General features: G+C 31.4%; 1 protein-coding gene across 6 annotated transcripts in view; it reads right to left on the bottom strand.

Moving 5' to 3' along the window:
- LOC148628370 (inositol 1,4,5-trisphosphate-gated calcium channel ITPR1-like) overlaps positions 1 to 15,727 on the bottom strand; it is an 85,185-nt gene extending 69,458 nt beyond the window's left edge. For 4 of the 6 annotated variants that reach the window (XM_088586180.1, XM_088586205.1, XM_088586198.1 and 1 more), the window contains exons 1-8: positions 15,627 to 15,727; positions 6,754 to 6,889; positions 4,475 to 4,551; positions 3,653 to 3,774; positions 2,746 to 2,832; positions 2,193 to 2,351; positions 1,621 to 1,719; positions 510 to 593 (exon numbers count right to left, since the gene is read on the bottom strand). In XM_088586180.1, coding sequence (XP_088442306.1) covers positions 510 to 593; positions 1,621 to 1,719; positions 2,193 to 2,351; positions 2,746 to 2,832; positions 3,653 to 3,774; positions 4,475 to 4,551; positions 6,754 to 6,836 — 711 coding nt within the window. In that variant the 5' untranslated portion in view covers positions 6,837 to 6,889; positions 15,627 to 15,727. Of the gene's footprint in view, positions 1 to 509; positions 594 to 1,620; positions 1,720 to 2,192; positions 2,352 to 2,745; positions 2,833 to 3,652; positions 3,775 to 4,474; positions 4,552 to 6,753; positions 6,890 to 10,185; positions 10,328 to 15,388; positions 15,456 to 15,626 lie in introns of those variants that run through there. The other 2 variants (XM_088586185.1, XM_088586191.1) reach the window with 2 other exon arrangements.
- Positions 15,728 to 16,519: the final 792 nt, after the last annotated feature.

Raw genomic sequence — 16,519 nt, 5'->3', positions numbered from 1 at the left:
CAATCATGGTGATTCTTAGATACCATCCACTATACTGGGCGTCACAAACATAACATATCATTCAAATTTGAAATAAAATTTGGTGTTCAGTTTAATTGACACATACCGATATTAAAAATGTGTTAAATATCTTGCTCCGTAAAATGGGAATTGTTCAAATCAGATGAGATTTTAGATTCAGATCTATAAACTTTTTATAAACTGAGAAATGCACAACAAATAAAAAGAAAGATAATTCTTCCTCAATAAAAGAACGACTTAAGAAAATTATGATTCAATTGAAAATGGGCTCGAACTAACGTTGAGTATAGTTAAGTTTGGTTATAATTTAAAGACAGTCCGGTTTTTATTAACAATTCTAGTAATAACAATCTCATTAATACAGTTAAATATTGACTGGAATTCTACACAAAATTTAGCTTGTTAAAAAATTTTATATAAAGGACATGCAATATGATGTAATGTTTAAAAATTAAATTAAACCTTGTATTACTCAGCAGATAACTTACCCCCTTCAAGACATCCTCAACATTTTCTCTGTAATCCATAAAGAGAGTCAGACGCCAGGATGTTGAACAATTCACTGAGTTGACCTTAAATAATAAACAAAGAAATATGTTGCTATATGAAAACTTCTTTGAAGTGGTAATAACTTTAGTTACTTATGCTCAAATTTACATTTATTTCTCTTATTGATATAGAGAAATTATCATTAAAGCCTACCATATACACTCTAGTGTTATAACAGTTAAGATTTGTAATTATCATTAAAGCCTACCACATACACTCTAGTGTTATAACAGTTAAGTTTTGTAATTATCATTAAAGCCTACCACATAAAGTCTAGTGTTATAACAGTTAAGATTTGTAATTATCATTAAAGCCTACCATATACACTCTAGTGTTATAACAGTTAAGTTTTGTAATTATCATTAAAGCCTACCATATACACTCTAGTGTTATAACAGTTAAGTTTTGTAATTATCATTAAAGCCTACCATATACACTCTAGTGTTATAACAGTTAAGATTTGTAATTATCATTAAAGCCTACCACATACACTCTAGTGTTATAACAGTTAAGTTTGTTAATTATCATTAAAGCCTACCACATACACTCTAGTTTTATAACAGTTAAGATTTGTAATTATCATTAAAGCCTACCAGATACACTCTAGTGTTATAACAGTTAAGATTTGTAATTATCATTAAAGCCTACCAGATACACTCTAGTGTTATAACAGTTAAGTTTTGTAATTATCATTAAAGCCTACCACATACACCCTAGTGTTATAACAGTTAAGATTTATAATTATCATTAAAGCCTACCACATACACTCTAGTGTTATAACAGTTAAGTTTTGTAATTATCATTAAAGCCTACCATATACACTCTAGTGTTATAACAGTTAAGATTTGTAATTATTGTGAAAGGTTTTTTTTATGTGTTAAAATAACTGTTGCATTATTATGAAGCCTCCATCGACAGGAAATATCAAACTTTTTTTTAAATATCTGTAAAAAAAAATATATTCAACAACCTTTTTCCTGCTAATTTGACATTTATTTTTTTCCTATTCAAATTTTCAATGAAAACAACTGAACTGAAGATAATACTAACCTCTTTGCATCCTGGGTTATCAGTCAACTCATAATTACTGACATGTAGAGGTTGTGCTGCATTAACTGGACTCAAAACAACCTTGTCACCAACAACCACCTATACATATAAAATAAAACATCATTTGTCTCATCTATGATCAAATTGGTATTCGGTAAGGATTTGGAAGGAAGGAGGGTTTGGTGAAATGCCTATACACTGAAAATGATTTTCCTTTCATGGGTAATTTATTTTTTAATACTGAATATTGACATCCTAATTCTTTTCAATTAGACTTAATGAGCTAAATAAAATGGCAACGTGATAAAACAGATTCTTCTCAAATCCCTGTTTACATGCTTAGTACAGTACACAGGAAATTTTTAGAGCCAGTTTTATTTTCACTACTTTTGAAATAAGACACTAACACAAAAATAAAGATACGGCAAATATTTTCTTCCAGGCTAATTTGATACACTTTGGGGAACAATCTTGAATTAAACAATTGGCAAAAGTATTTAGATTTGGAAAAACCCCTAATATATATCATTCACTCAATGAATGGGGAGTAATATTATACAAAGCTTACTTACAGTGTCTCCTGATTGTCTGAGTTTATAAAACGGATACACATAAAACCAGGATCCTTCATTGCCAGCAACATCTAAAGTCACTCTCATTGCATTCTTCTCCAACAGTGCTGGCAGCCTTTTATTCACAGTCAAATATTTGTTGCTCTTTAAATGCAAAAGCTACAGAGAAAACAAAATGATTATGACATTATAAAGTAAAGTAAGAAGGTAAATAAAATCATAAGTAGCATCACAGGTCATATTCTGTTCAACTCGGGAACAGTAAGTAAAAGAATGTTGAAATACAAGATTTTAATTGAGAATGAATTTCAGCAAGAAAATAAGATACTGCATTAGTACTTAAATTCATGGATACACACATCAATGGAGATCTGCTTTTTGTTGGGAACCAATTTTGTGGCCTGGCTTACCCATGAAAAACCAGGAAAACTGGTACCCCAGAAACAATAGTACTTTCACAGTACATGTAATTTCAAGACTTTGTTTCTTAGTGAGTCAATAGTACTTTTTGCTAAAATAACTATTTATCCAATCATGATGTACAATTTCATACCTGTATTACATTGCCATACTGTATTTCACTGCCAAGTTGCTTTTTATATTCTTGTTCATTTTGTTTCTTTTCCAACTCAGCTGCATGCTGAAATATACATGTACAAATGATTTTCATCAAAATGAAAATATGCAATGTTATCTTCTACTAGATCCCTCAAAATATCAACAGATGTGAGAAAAATACCGGGTATGAGCCAACACATTGAATACAGAATTAACAATATGTTCAAGGTCTTGAATTATGACAGAAGACACGACAAACCAAAATCATAAAGGCACATTTTGTACATTTTGGTTAAGTTAAGGATTATACCATTGTAACTTGACAATATACCATTACAAATGTATATATTTCTAAATTCCTAAATCCTTCTCAAAGTAAGTAAAAACTTAAAACACACTTTCAGACTGTGTATGACTGTATTTATTAAGAATGGAAACCATATGTTTCATCTGGAATTTTGAAATTTGAATTTGTTTTGACTAAAATCAGTAGTCCACTAAAAATATGACATGAGCTTACATGTAACCTCAATGGTAACTTACAAGTAACTTTTTTCAGTAAATTATGTGAAAGTCTTTATACATGTATATTCATCTGTCATTTAACTTATTTAATCAGTAATTTACAAGTAAGTTAAATGTAAGTTTATCAGTGCTTCTTATATGAATTTATCAACAACTAATTTTCCTAGTAATCTACATGAAAAATAATCAGTTAATTACATGTAACTACATCAGTAACGTACATATAAAAAATAAGTAACTAACAAGCAACTTGATCAGTCACTAACATGTGATTATCAGTAACAATACATGTAAAAATTACATGTACAACGTAACTTAATCAGTCACTTACAAACAACTTTACCATTCGCTTACATGTAATTTTATCAGTATCTTACATGTAACTTTTTCAGTAATACAGTATCTGGACAGGTGGTGGTTGTTGTTCCAGATCTATGTGCTACCCAAAACTGTTTCTGAGCTGAATATCTGTTCATAGGACATATCTTAAATAGGCAGTCTGAAACAAACAATGTTTAAATTCCAATTATAAAATTATACCAAGGCATGCTACACAAGATTTTAAAAACAACTCAGAAATTGAATTTTGAATCTAATGCTGAAATTCCGATTTATCACACATTCTTAACCTTACATGTATATAGAATTTCACTTTGTGCATACTTCCACTTCATACAAAATTATTATTACAAATCATAGAATCAGACACATTTTTTTATTGAAGAAATCATATTCATAAAACACATTGTCAACCTCCCCATTGTAAATTGTGCAATCAAGAATTGATTCAGATGTAGCTGTTTCAAGTCTGTACCAGTATTTGTTTTGTTGTTATGTAATGTTCAGTGGAGTCTAAGTTGCTTATTTGTTTCTTTGTACATGTTATTCTGGTTACTTTGTTCTTTGTTGTGTGTGTGTGTGGTTTCTCTTTGTGTGTCCTTGTTCCTGTGTTGCATTCTTTTGATTTCCAATAGAATCATGGTTCCCTTGATTTTTCTTTCACCCACTAGCAAGAGGGTTTAATCCTGGAAAATTACCTTTTTATTCTTGACATAAATGCTAGCTACTAAACACTAATGGCTTGAAAATGTCCTATTGTTACAATTTTGGCCCCACATTTTTATTGGAGCTATTTCCCCATTGGTATTCTCTCAACATCTTCTTTTACTATTAAAACAACAATTAGTGAACCTTCTTACCTCGGAACTTTTTCGGGGGACTACTCAAATCCCCAGCATCAGCTTCAGTTTGTACAACACATCTGTCATCAACTAGACTGAAATGCAAGGAATACATTTTTCAGTTTTGAGTAACATTCCAGAAACGACTTCTAAACAATAAGTATTGCCAATGTGACTCAAGCTCAGATGTATAAAAGTTAACCATTGTAATGTATCCAGAAAAAATTGGGAACACCAAAAGAGGTACTAAGCATGGTCAGCGTCCTCCTTTGCCCCACTACATGCCCTTGTAAGCTCATAACAATTACTTTCTGAACACAACTGTAGAAATCACATATTGGATTTTACGGTAATTTGGTTGGATGGTTAAAACCCTGTATGGGTAAAACTTATTGTATATTTTGTTACATTTTAGTTTAGAATCTACCCACATAATATAGATGTAACTGAAGTAACAGATTATTTTGTTCTTCATATTTCATGTACCCCAAAAAATTATTACTACAGATTGCCAAAATTTCTTCCTAAAAAAGGATTTCAGAATAACATATACACTGCAGTAAATATCATGTATTATGTCATATCAAATGTGCTAGCTTTCATGACCAATTGTGTTCATCAAGTTTATCAGGTTTTCATCCAAAATAGCTGACTACCAAGTGTAGAATAGTCAAAAGATTATGTGACAAATCACAGTGTAATAGGCTTTAAAATAACACAGTAACTACTGGTACTTCAAATATCTAACCAGTATTTTCATGCCTTTCTTCCTTATATCCAGAAATAAGGGTATTGAACTCTTTAGCTTCATTATTAATAAGATTGATGGAGATAAATGACATCAATATACCTTAATAGGATTTAATGGGAATTATTTCAATAGTACTCCTCACGACATATTGATTCAACCATTCTAGCAGTAGGTAATCTATTTACAGGATGAATTCTCCTCATTAATTCCCTCTATATTTTAAATGGCATCGAAGTACAGGAATAGAATGTGCAGTCCTTCAGCAAATTATACTCATAAATAAAACATATTAGGAAGAGAGAAGTCTCATAACAAGACTTCTTAAGTTTGTGACATTTTGTATTAAGAAGTTTATATGTGACAAATGAAGATGTTATAGGCTAAATTGATAAGAAAACTGGATTTAATACCTGCTGAAAACAAAGTATGGAGGGTAAAGTCACACACAAAGGTCAGGAAATTTTGACAACCCATGTCAGACATTTTATCAATTTCAGCAGACATTTGTGTCAGTCTTTTACCTGCCTGACTCACACACAAACTACATGTAATTCGACCAATGAAGTTTAAGTAAGAATAGAAACAAAAATAGATGTACCCAGCAGTCTTACACAAATTTTTAAATCAACAGATCACTGTGGAATAAGTCCCCATAAAATTTTCCCACTGCAAGGCATGATATTTTCAGGGCAATTAGTAATTAGTGTATAACTGAAACCCATGTAAAGGACATCAAATATTTTCTAGCCTATACACATGTACAAATAATGTAGGCTCTTGGTCTGCATGTCCATGTACTCTATAATGGTCTAACTAATCCTTGACTAATTTTTAGCTTGATTGAGCAACCATTTCTTAAAAGGCACATAAACAATTTGGTATTTACACAATGTAAAAGTTGATAAAATTGTGGGACTCATGCAGGAGTTATATTTGTAAGTGTCTCCCAGATGGTCACCATTGGCTAATCCTGATATTGAGCAAAATACAAGGAGGCATTTGCATATTCTGGAAAGGTTATCAACCTTTGCTACTTTTATGCAAACAATTTTTTTTTCAATAAATGTTTATTGTGATTTGTTTTCTTTGTTGGCTTAAAATAAGGGATTTTATTTAGTATTTATTAAATCATTGAAAGCTACTAATCAAAATATCAAAAAAGCTTAACTGAAGGAAGGGGAAAAAACCTACAGGGAATAATTTTTAAAAAGTTGGCCAATTCATATATAAATCCCTTGAATACATGTATATTAGTTAAAAGTAAAATATATAATACATTCTTTTACAACATTTTCAACATATGGCAGCAAACATTAAAATCAGACAGGTCCTTTCGGTACCAATATCTTGTGAAAACAAGAGTGGGTGAGGGTAAATATTTAATTTAATAGCAATAACCTCAAATTTGTATATTGTCATTAAACAATATCAACTGATGAGATTGACAAGCTGCCAAATTTCAAATATTTATTGCAGACCTATGAAACTTGATCAAACAGCACAGCATTTAAAATGAATTGTGATGATCATCTCAATAAACACTTACCCTAAAGTTGAGATAAATCCATTTACATTTCCTTCTGCATACAGAGATACAATGTCCCCAAAATGAAGTATAGTGGCAGACATTTTGAAGATCTTTTTATTCAGTCTTGTACATCATCACATCTTTAAAAGCACTCCTGTAATAATAAATATATATACATAAATATTTGACTTTTCTTTTATTTAGATTAATGTGAATCCAAATAAATGTACCAAAAATGGCCTGTTTCAACCCAAAATGTGTAAAATTTTCACTGATGTGCATGTAGTGTATATATTGGAAGGCTTTGATCATAATCAGCATGGTAAATTCTTAATTTGAATTTTAAGAATATGGAATTTTCATGACCACATGTATGGATTATTCACTTCAAATTTTCATTTTCTATTATTCTTAGTTCTTCTGGTATTTTATTAAAAAAATCAATAAGTTTTTAATCAAACCGAAAAAGGTAAATGTAGAATAATCATTTATAGTAAGGCTACATGCTAAGGTACAAAATATGTTGTATTTTTACAAATTGAATAGTTAAAGAGAGAAGCTTAGATTTGAAGTAATACACAGAAGGGGTGCATCCAGATTTTATTTTAAAAGGGGAGGGGGGTGTTCCAGCCTTATTATTTGTTCATTTTTGCCAAAATTTTCTACAAAAATGAGGGGGGGTGGTAAAAAAAACAGTCTCAAGTCATGACATATGCAGTAAATGTTTTTATTCATACATATATTTTGAATAAAACCCCAAAACTTTATATCTCTAAGAGGAAACAGTACAATTATGGATAAAAAAGAAAATTGAGAAAAAAATAAAAAATACAGAAGAGCTAGCTCCAAGCTGTTAAAAAAAATAAGTCCTAGAATTAGTTAATATACATGTAGTGCTGTCTTGGAATATCTATTAACATATATTTCTATATTTACATTAATTTAGAAGTTGCCTTTCATATTAACCTGCCTATAAAGTTTTCATATTATAATTCATATGTTATGCAAGAGCTTGTCTTAACTATGAAGACATTTTGTTCCATGCTAGACTTCTAGAACAACCTTTTGTTGCTACATATTAAAGTTTTATGAATGTCATTATGAACTTGTGATCCTTATGATTTATCTATCTGCACCAGAAGAACAAATTGTTCACCATGCCATAGATATCCCTTCCTCTTTCTTCTTCCACAAACATGACATTTTATGATCAACTCAGTGGCTGATTCTGAAAAAGCAGAGGATTCTTACCCCAACATTGCATCTGGTCCATAATCCAAGTTTTTAGTAGAGTGTGGGTTGCCCATTTACTTTCGTAACTTTGTATAAATCGTTTTGCTGTGAGTGATAAATTGTACATGTACCTCTTATTTGCTGCCTGGGATACTGATTAATTATAATTATATATACATGTATATACTGCATTTGTTATACTTGACTTTCTTTACAAGTGATATACAGCTACTGACAATATATAATTCTTTATTGTGATCTTACAAATGTTACATTGTTTTGAAGTTGCCAGATTGTCACTCCCTTGAGGTCAAAATCATTGTTAGGTATATGTGGTTAATAAAATGCTTCACAGAGGTGAACCCAGAGCAAATGGGATAAATATGGACACAAAGTTCAAGCTTGATACACGTCTGAATTTCAATTGTGAATGAATATATGAGACACAGGATGAGATATTGACCAGAATGAAAGTGGTCAAATGACTTTACTTGCAATAAGACTTCTACAAGATTACATGGACAGATAAACAGAAGGACGGACAACCTGATTGGTATATTATTTCCCAAAATTAAATTTTTGGAGGATATGATAAACGAAAATCAAAAACCTAAATCAAACAAAAGTAATATTTCTCAATGTCACAGTATTTGGTAGAAGAGTTTTGAGTTATAGATGGAAAACAGGAAATTTCTCCATTTTTGTTTGAATTAGGACCCATTCCTCAAAAATTAATCTAAAAAAAATGACAAATTGTATAAAATCGAAAGGGAGCTAAAAAAAGTAAATAAAAATTAAACATTTTAATAGTTCCAAGTTTCGTGAAGATTGCTTGAAGCTTGAAGTTATTGTAATAATATTGGAAATCCCCCTTTCCCATAACTCAAAAATGGAAAAAAGTATTTTATCTAACTTCTATGTTGCAATGTGAAGATAATAACCACACAAATTAAGTTGAAACATGTATAATGGCTCAGCACTCAGATTTTTGTTTTTTGTTTTTTTAATCTGGGCACAGTTATTGTCTATTTATTCTTTATTACTGAAAATGAAAAATATGGTTCCAGTCTAGGCTATTTTCAGACAAGCATAAAACCTTCACTATGTCACCCATTCCCCCTCCCATCCCTCTCTTACTGTCAGTTGAAAGAGGGATGGGTGGGGAAATGGGTCTTATAATGGAAGGTCATATAGAAGGTTTGCTAAACTTCCAATCAAAAAAAGTTTTTAAATGGGATGAAAAAGTATAGGGACATGTACATGTAATTTGAGCAAATATGTATGACCACCCCCTCACAACCCCAAATGATTAAAATATATTGTACAACTACAAGACACGTAACTATCCATTTTAGAGATGAAAAGAAATAAACATCACAAAAACTAATTAGGATATATATAGTTGTACAAATTGATGCATCTACATTGTTCATGTAAGTAGGAAATAATGAACAGAGTTGAATACCATGAATGTTATAAATTCATTAGGAATTTATTTTAAGAATATAACTAATTACTTCTGAAATATTCTGTCAGATGTGGAGAAATGTACCACATTTATTACAATACATGTGAATGACATCAAAATGTACAATGTATCCATGCAGATGTTTTTTCTCTGTTAGATAAAATGTAATTCATTATTGCCATTGCTCTTAGGCAAATACATATGTAACTAAAGGCTCAAACAAGCCTTAATGGCTTCCCTAGATGTAACCTAAATGTTAGTGAAACAGTAATAACCTATTTTGAAGATATTAACCAAAATGAGCTACCCATAAGATTTCAAGGGAATGTTTCATCAAAGAAGACGCCTGAGCAGAATCAAAATGGATAATTGTGAAGGTCATAGCAGACAACATTTCATCTCATTTAAAAGTTTCAACTAATGAAAATAAAATGGATATGGTGAAATGCAACAAATGCACCTAAATGCAAAAATAGTAAATACTTTCAAAGATTACCGAAAAGGTATAGTGGCATTTTCATACTTTTGAAAACACCTAGGCCTATACTGGCTAAAGATACTAAAAGGTTTCTTGAAACATCAACAGTCAATAAGAAACCTAAAGTGGATTAGCTATGGAGGTCCATACTTGTTCATCCCTACCTAGATTGCAGAGAGTAGGGATCAGAGGGGGTCATGCTCTAATTATGATAATCCAATTGAAAATGTCCATTAAAATCAAATTTTTATACAAAGAATTTGAAAATTACCTATTTTGAAAATTATAATCCAATCACAGAAAATGACAAAGACAAGAAATCTTTGAGTGACAGCTCACTAATGATGCCCCTGCTTTCCATCATGATATAAACAAAGTTCATTTTTTTTCTTTTTGGCAAGCAGGAAGTAGATGTCATATGAGTAGGAAAACACATTCTCTTTAAAAAGCTTAGTGCAATATATCAGCAACCTGTGATTAAAAGTAGCTGGTATGAATGTGATGTTAATTGTGTATACATGTAAAACCACTGTACAAGTACATGTATAAGGAAAACTCTTGTTTTATTAGGAAGTAGGATGTAGAAGTCATATGGGTAAGAAAAAGCATCCAGTGATAAAGTATAGCAATACAAAGCTTTGTATAAAATACATATCCTGTGATTTACAGAAGCTGAGAATTTAATTACGAAAAAAATGTGTTGCAGAACAGACTGACAGAATAAGAGATATGGACCATAACATGACTTCCCATTGGGTTTCAAAAGAAAATTTAAGCACCTACTACCAAAGCTGTCAGAATAACATCAAAAGTGGAATATTGAATTTTGCAAAGGTCCTATCAGGTTTTAACACATTGATTTGGAAAACAGCTTTGAAACTGGCCTGCAATCAGACTGATAAAGCTATGAGTCGATCATTGTAGGTTCACACATCATCAGAAAAATTGGTCAAGTAGCTTCATTTGTACATGTATTCAGGTTTTGTGTTATACATGTTGATGATGTAAAAAACATTATTTTATCACATGTACATGTACGTATACAAAGTATATGCATCTTCAGTCTTGTAAAAATGTATGCCCTTAAAATGTTTTGCATTTTGATTCACTTGCATGTTCCCATGTACAAGAAAAATTATGTACTAACTTCAGCATGCTTATAGCCAACTACAATGTACATTTTAAAAGAAATGATTCAGCAAAAGACACAAGTCTACCATTAAATCACTAGCCACCTACATTTGTAAATCAAATATTTTGCAACATACATGCACATACATTTTCTAGCAATCCTGTGTGAAAATATGATGAAACTGAGAGAATTTTTTAAAATTCCAACAAGATAGTTACAGAACAACTTGCAGCATACACTGATAAATGCTGATCCAGGCTCAGCATTTTGAAAATAATTCCATCACTTTAATGATGAGCCAGGTTCATTTTACACTATACATGTATATATTTGTATTATTACATATTAAATATTTCAAAATATTATCAAAGCATAATATGTGGATTATTAATTAAAATTCTAGAAAATTTTGTTTGCCAGTCCTGTAAAATGATAGGCTACCAGAAACTGTAACTCAAGCTCAGCAACAGAAAAAAAAATGATCACAGGCAATCATGCAGGAAGAAACTTTGAACATGTTAACCCTCCTACATGTACATCAAGGAAAGACTCCCACAAAATCAATAAAAATTTGAGAATGTTCTGCATCAAAATGTAAGATGTGTGAGAGGTTTTGGTTAAAACTACTTCATTTTCTGTGAAAAATGCTAATTAATAGAAATTTTTCATCAACAATTTGCTTTTACAGAGACAGTATCAATGGGGGAGAATCTCCTGAATGAAATGTTCCATAGGTGAGGTTTGTCAAACATGGACAAAATTATTTTTCAAAGGTTGGTTATGAGTCTCCCATAAAATGAATGGGAGGGTTATCTGCAGAACACAGGAGTGTTAGCAGCTTTGCATGTATATCATACATGTACATGTACATATATACATATCTATCAACATACATTTTTTTGTAATGTGGCTATACATGTTTATAGTTCAAATAATTACATGTACAGTACAGATCCCAGCATAGTCTGATAAATGCCAGGTATACCTCCAATACATGGCATACCTGGCACAACTCTTTAATTAAAAGATAGTTGTGGTATCGCATGTAAATTTTTCCTGTTCACTGAAGAGGTCCAATTAGATAAGTTAAATAGGTAATTAGTGAATTTCTATTGAGTTATGATAAGTATTTTAAGACAAAAACATGGGAAGAAATGAATGTAACCTTGATTATTATGCAGCCAGGCTACTGGATAATCGTTAAGTTAAAATAATTTATATAAATCACAAAAAGTTGTACTTTTGCTATTTTTTCCAATGCAAACAAATGCTTTTATTTATTCAATTTAAAATAGAAAAGTTAAAACTGATTTAAAAAGTTACAAATGTAAAGGGTTTGGTTTTGCAATTTGTTCTCAAAATGAAATTGAAAAAAAAAATTAATATATACCAAAATGAAAAGTGCGTAATGTGCGCATCAATATTAGGTTTGAAATTAAGATAATATTTACTGATATTAATTGTTGCCTTCTTTTGATGGGCAGTTTGGGGTCTGAGAGGAGGGATGCCTAGGTTTTAAGACTTTTTTTAACAAAGAGTGATAAATACAGTACACTTGTATATATCTGAAAATTGAAGATAAGTAACACCATTATTTTTAAGTTCAGCAAGATAAGTGACATTACTATTTTTAACACTTAAGGATACTCAGAATCTAAATTTCTCAGAAAATCTCAACCAGTAAAACTTAAAAAGTTTGTCACATCCTGTGTATATTGGAACCACATGGTGTGCTATGGAATGGGGTCCTGTTAATTAAGAGACTATAAGCAATACAGGTTAATTCCTGATCATCCAACATTTTAAAATTATGGAGTTCTGATTCTCCTACTTTAATTGACGTTAATTAAACCATGTATGTTCATCATAATAATTTGAGGGTAGCAAGAAGTTTGTATTGTAAACAAAGAAATAATAAATAAATATTAATATACATGTAGATTAAATATTTTTTTTTCGAAAATAAATGGAAGATACATGTACTTTTGATATGAAACATATATTTCTTATAATATTGTTTTGGATATTTTAATCTTAAAATATGAAGTATTCAGGAAAGGACACATGCACGACACAAAAAAAAAAAAAAACCAAACAAACAAACAAAATCTAAGACAAACAGAAAACACACTAACATCACAAACCTAAAACGGCACTAGTTTATTTTTTTCTTTTAATGAACACCCCTTTTAGAACCTCAAAACTATCTTTATCAATATATTTTCTAATTAACCAACATGTATAATTCTTATCAAAACATTCCCAATTGTCCAACATTTTTTTACCCTTTTTTAACCCGTAATTTTCAAATTTTGGACAATCAGGAAGACACCACAATAAATACCTGGCATTGGATTCCAGGTATTTATAAGACTATGCTGCAAGCTGTACTGTATATGTACGCTGTCTTAATAGACTAATTCATATTTTGCTTGGTTTCCTCCCTTTGACGTTAGTGAGGCATAAACATCAAATAAAAAATGCCTCAGCACTTTATCCAAATAATTATGCCATCTTTGGAGGCTCATTTTTATTTTGCTTGGTCACGTCCCTTTGATGTTAGTGACCCATAAACATCAGATAAAATATGCATCAGCAAATGTCATGAATATCTGGACTGGGCTGTATAGTGTCACAATCATTGTAACTACAAGCATGTCTGTTCAAAAATATACAATATATACATGTACATACTACATGTACTACCAATATAACGATCTGAGACAGTCATCATTTCATTTAAAATATTTATCTACAATGATTTACTCAGTTTTTCACAGAAAACTAACTTCACTTACTCAACACCTGTCAAAAGTCTCAAACAACATTCAACCAGATATTATTATAATGGGTTTTGCCAAGGTAGTCAACAAAGTCTCACACCAATATCTCCTCTATAAAATCAGTCACTATGGAATTAATTGCAATGCTTTTAACTGAATAAACAATTTCTTACAAAACATCACAAAATATAGTCCTTGAGGGAGAAACATCAAGTAATATACATGTACCAGTAACATCAGGATTCCCTCAAGGCACTGTCCTTGGTCTCATATTATTTCTTATTTACATCAATGACCTATCTGAATACATGCAATACAGTATACTGAGATTATTCAGAGATGACAGCATAATCTATAAAGAAATAAAAAAAAATCCTGAAGATTGTCAAAAGCTACAGGAAGACTTGAACTCTGCTGGCAGGTTGGAGCAGGATTGGCTCATGCATTTTCACCCTGACAGATGTATTAAATGTTTTCAGTGTCACTAAAAAACAAAAACCCATAACATATACCTGTAAACTTCATGGCCATTCTCTGGAAAAAGTTGACGAAACAAAATATATAGGCATAACTCTACAATCAAATTTAAAATGGGATAAGCATATCAACAACATGACTACAAAAGCAAATCAATCTTTAGGCTTCCTCAGAAGAAATCTCAAAATATCATCAGGAAAAGTTCAAGCGCATGCATTCAAAGCTCTAGCAAGACCAAAATTAGAATATTGATCAACTATTTGGGACCCTCATCAAAAACAGCATATAGCACAAATAGAAAAAGTTCAAAGACGAGCAGCCCTCTTCACCTACAACCGGTACGAGTTCAGTCACAGACATGCTTTCAATTTTAAATTGGTATCCTTTACAAGTCAGATGTTTAAGATATAGATTGGTTTTCTTCTGTAAAATTATTCATACTGTATTACATGTAATATTGTAGCAGTACCAACATCAAATTTACTCATTCCATCAGACAGTAGAACAAGACACAGCAATCAAGCAAATTCAGACATCAAAAGACTGATACATACACTCGTTCTTTCCCAATACAATTACACAACGGAATAAACTACCAATGCAGTACATATCAGCAAATAGAGTAGAGGTAATCAAGGTGCTGGTCACAGAACAAGCCATTCTTTAAATCTTCTATCCATAGCCTTCATAACTTAAGATACTGTGCAGTCAGTCTCATATCTTGACCTACACTTAGAAATCGATGGTAAAGGAAAACTATTGACAAAACTTTACAACAAACGTGATGACTTTTCATTCCGTATTCTCAACTTTCCTTTCATCTGTGGCAACATCCCTTCAGCATCTGCATATGGAGTGTTCAAATCACAACTCATATGCCATGCCAGAGCTTGCCAAACCTACACAGACTTTTTGTATCATGCTAGAACTCTAACAAATAGGCTTCTGGAACAGGGTTATGTTGCTATTAGATTGAAGTCATCACTACTTAAATTTTATGGTCGTTATCATGAACTCGTGGATCATTATGGTGTATCAATCTGCACCATGAAAACTAATTTATTCAACGGGTCATATTTTACCTTTCCTTATTTGTAAATTCATATCAGACCTCGGCGTATGATCTTCAATAGCGAGGGAACGCTAGAACTGAAAAAAAAAAATAAAATTATGTCTACACTCGTCTACTGTACTGTTGTTCGTGTCGTCATTGCTCTAACATGCACGAAAGAAAAAATGCATTGAGTACCAGGCTTGGTCTCAGATCGTTAAGAGTCAGTCTTTAAATATCATCTATTCACAGAACTCTGTTTTGCCTACCTGCTGCAGTAACTTCCCAGTTCCATCAATTAATTACCTGAACCGACATTTGCCTAAAAAATTCAATGCGACTATTTCGTGCACAGAACAGAAATAACGGTGAAAGTGTCTAATTACAATACGCAAAATTCGATCCTCTACCCAGAATGACAGTTTTGATTAATCAAATATTTGAACATACGTCATTTGTGCCGATTTTGAAAATTATCTATTTTGTTACTTTTGCGCCAATAATAAAGATGTTTACTTTAACCAGGGACCTTTAGTTACAGGTCTATGCTTTAACAATTATTTCCTAACAGGATAATGGTTACATGTATCAGTTCATAAGTTCAAATAAACATGTATGAAATGTCTATTAACGGTCTGTTATTATAGAATAATTTAGGAGAAGAATAGTCGTGGTCTTTCAGAAAAAAATGATTATAACTTGAGACAAAGAGAAGACTTGAAAGCTTTTGATGCGAATACAGGTATATCGACGCACAGGGGTTTGCACCCATTACAAAATATGCAGTACGACTAGTTTACGTGTTTATATAGTATTCGGGCTGCAAATTTGATATTGGGAGCAAAACCCTGTGATCATTGTACAAGAAATTCATGCAAGTTATGTTAAAGTCCGTGTAACAACAATGAACACAAAGTAACTAAAATAATACATATAAAGTAACAAAAGTAAATGAGCAACTCGGACTCCGCTAAAAACTGGGAGCATGGAACAGATAAACCGGTAGGGTAAGCGTCCTTTGCTTTTCTGAAAACGCCCGCCGAATTTTTCATAAAAAGTTAAGTCCAGGGTAGAAGAAAAAGGAAAGGAAAACTATGACACGATGAACAAATCAGTTTTCATTGTGCAGATGGATACACCGTAACGAGTTCACGATGACGAC

Source organism: Perna viridis, chromosome 1 (assembly GCF_037379345.1).
Source record: "Perna viridis isolate PV_CMFRI_1.1 ecotype Kerala chromosome 1, ASM3737934v1, whole genome shotgun sequence".
In the NCBI taxonomy this organism is placed as follows: domain Eukaryota; kingdom Metazoa; phylum Mollusca; class Bivalvia; order Mytilida; family Mytilidae; genus Perna; species Perna viridis.
This window is presented reverse-complemented; position numbering and strand designations above follow the sequence as displayed.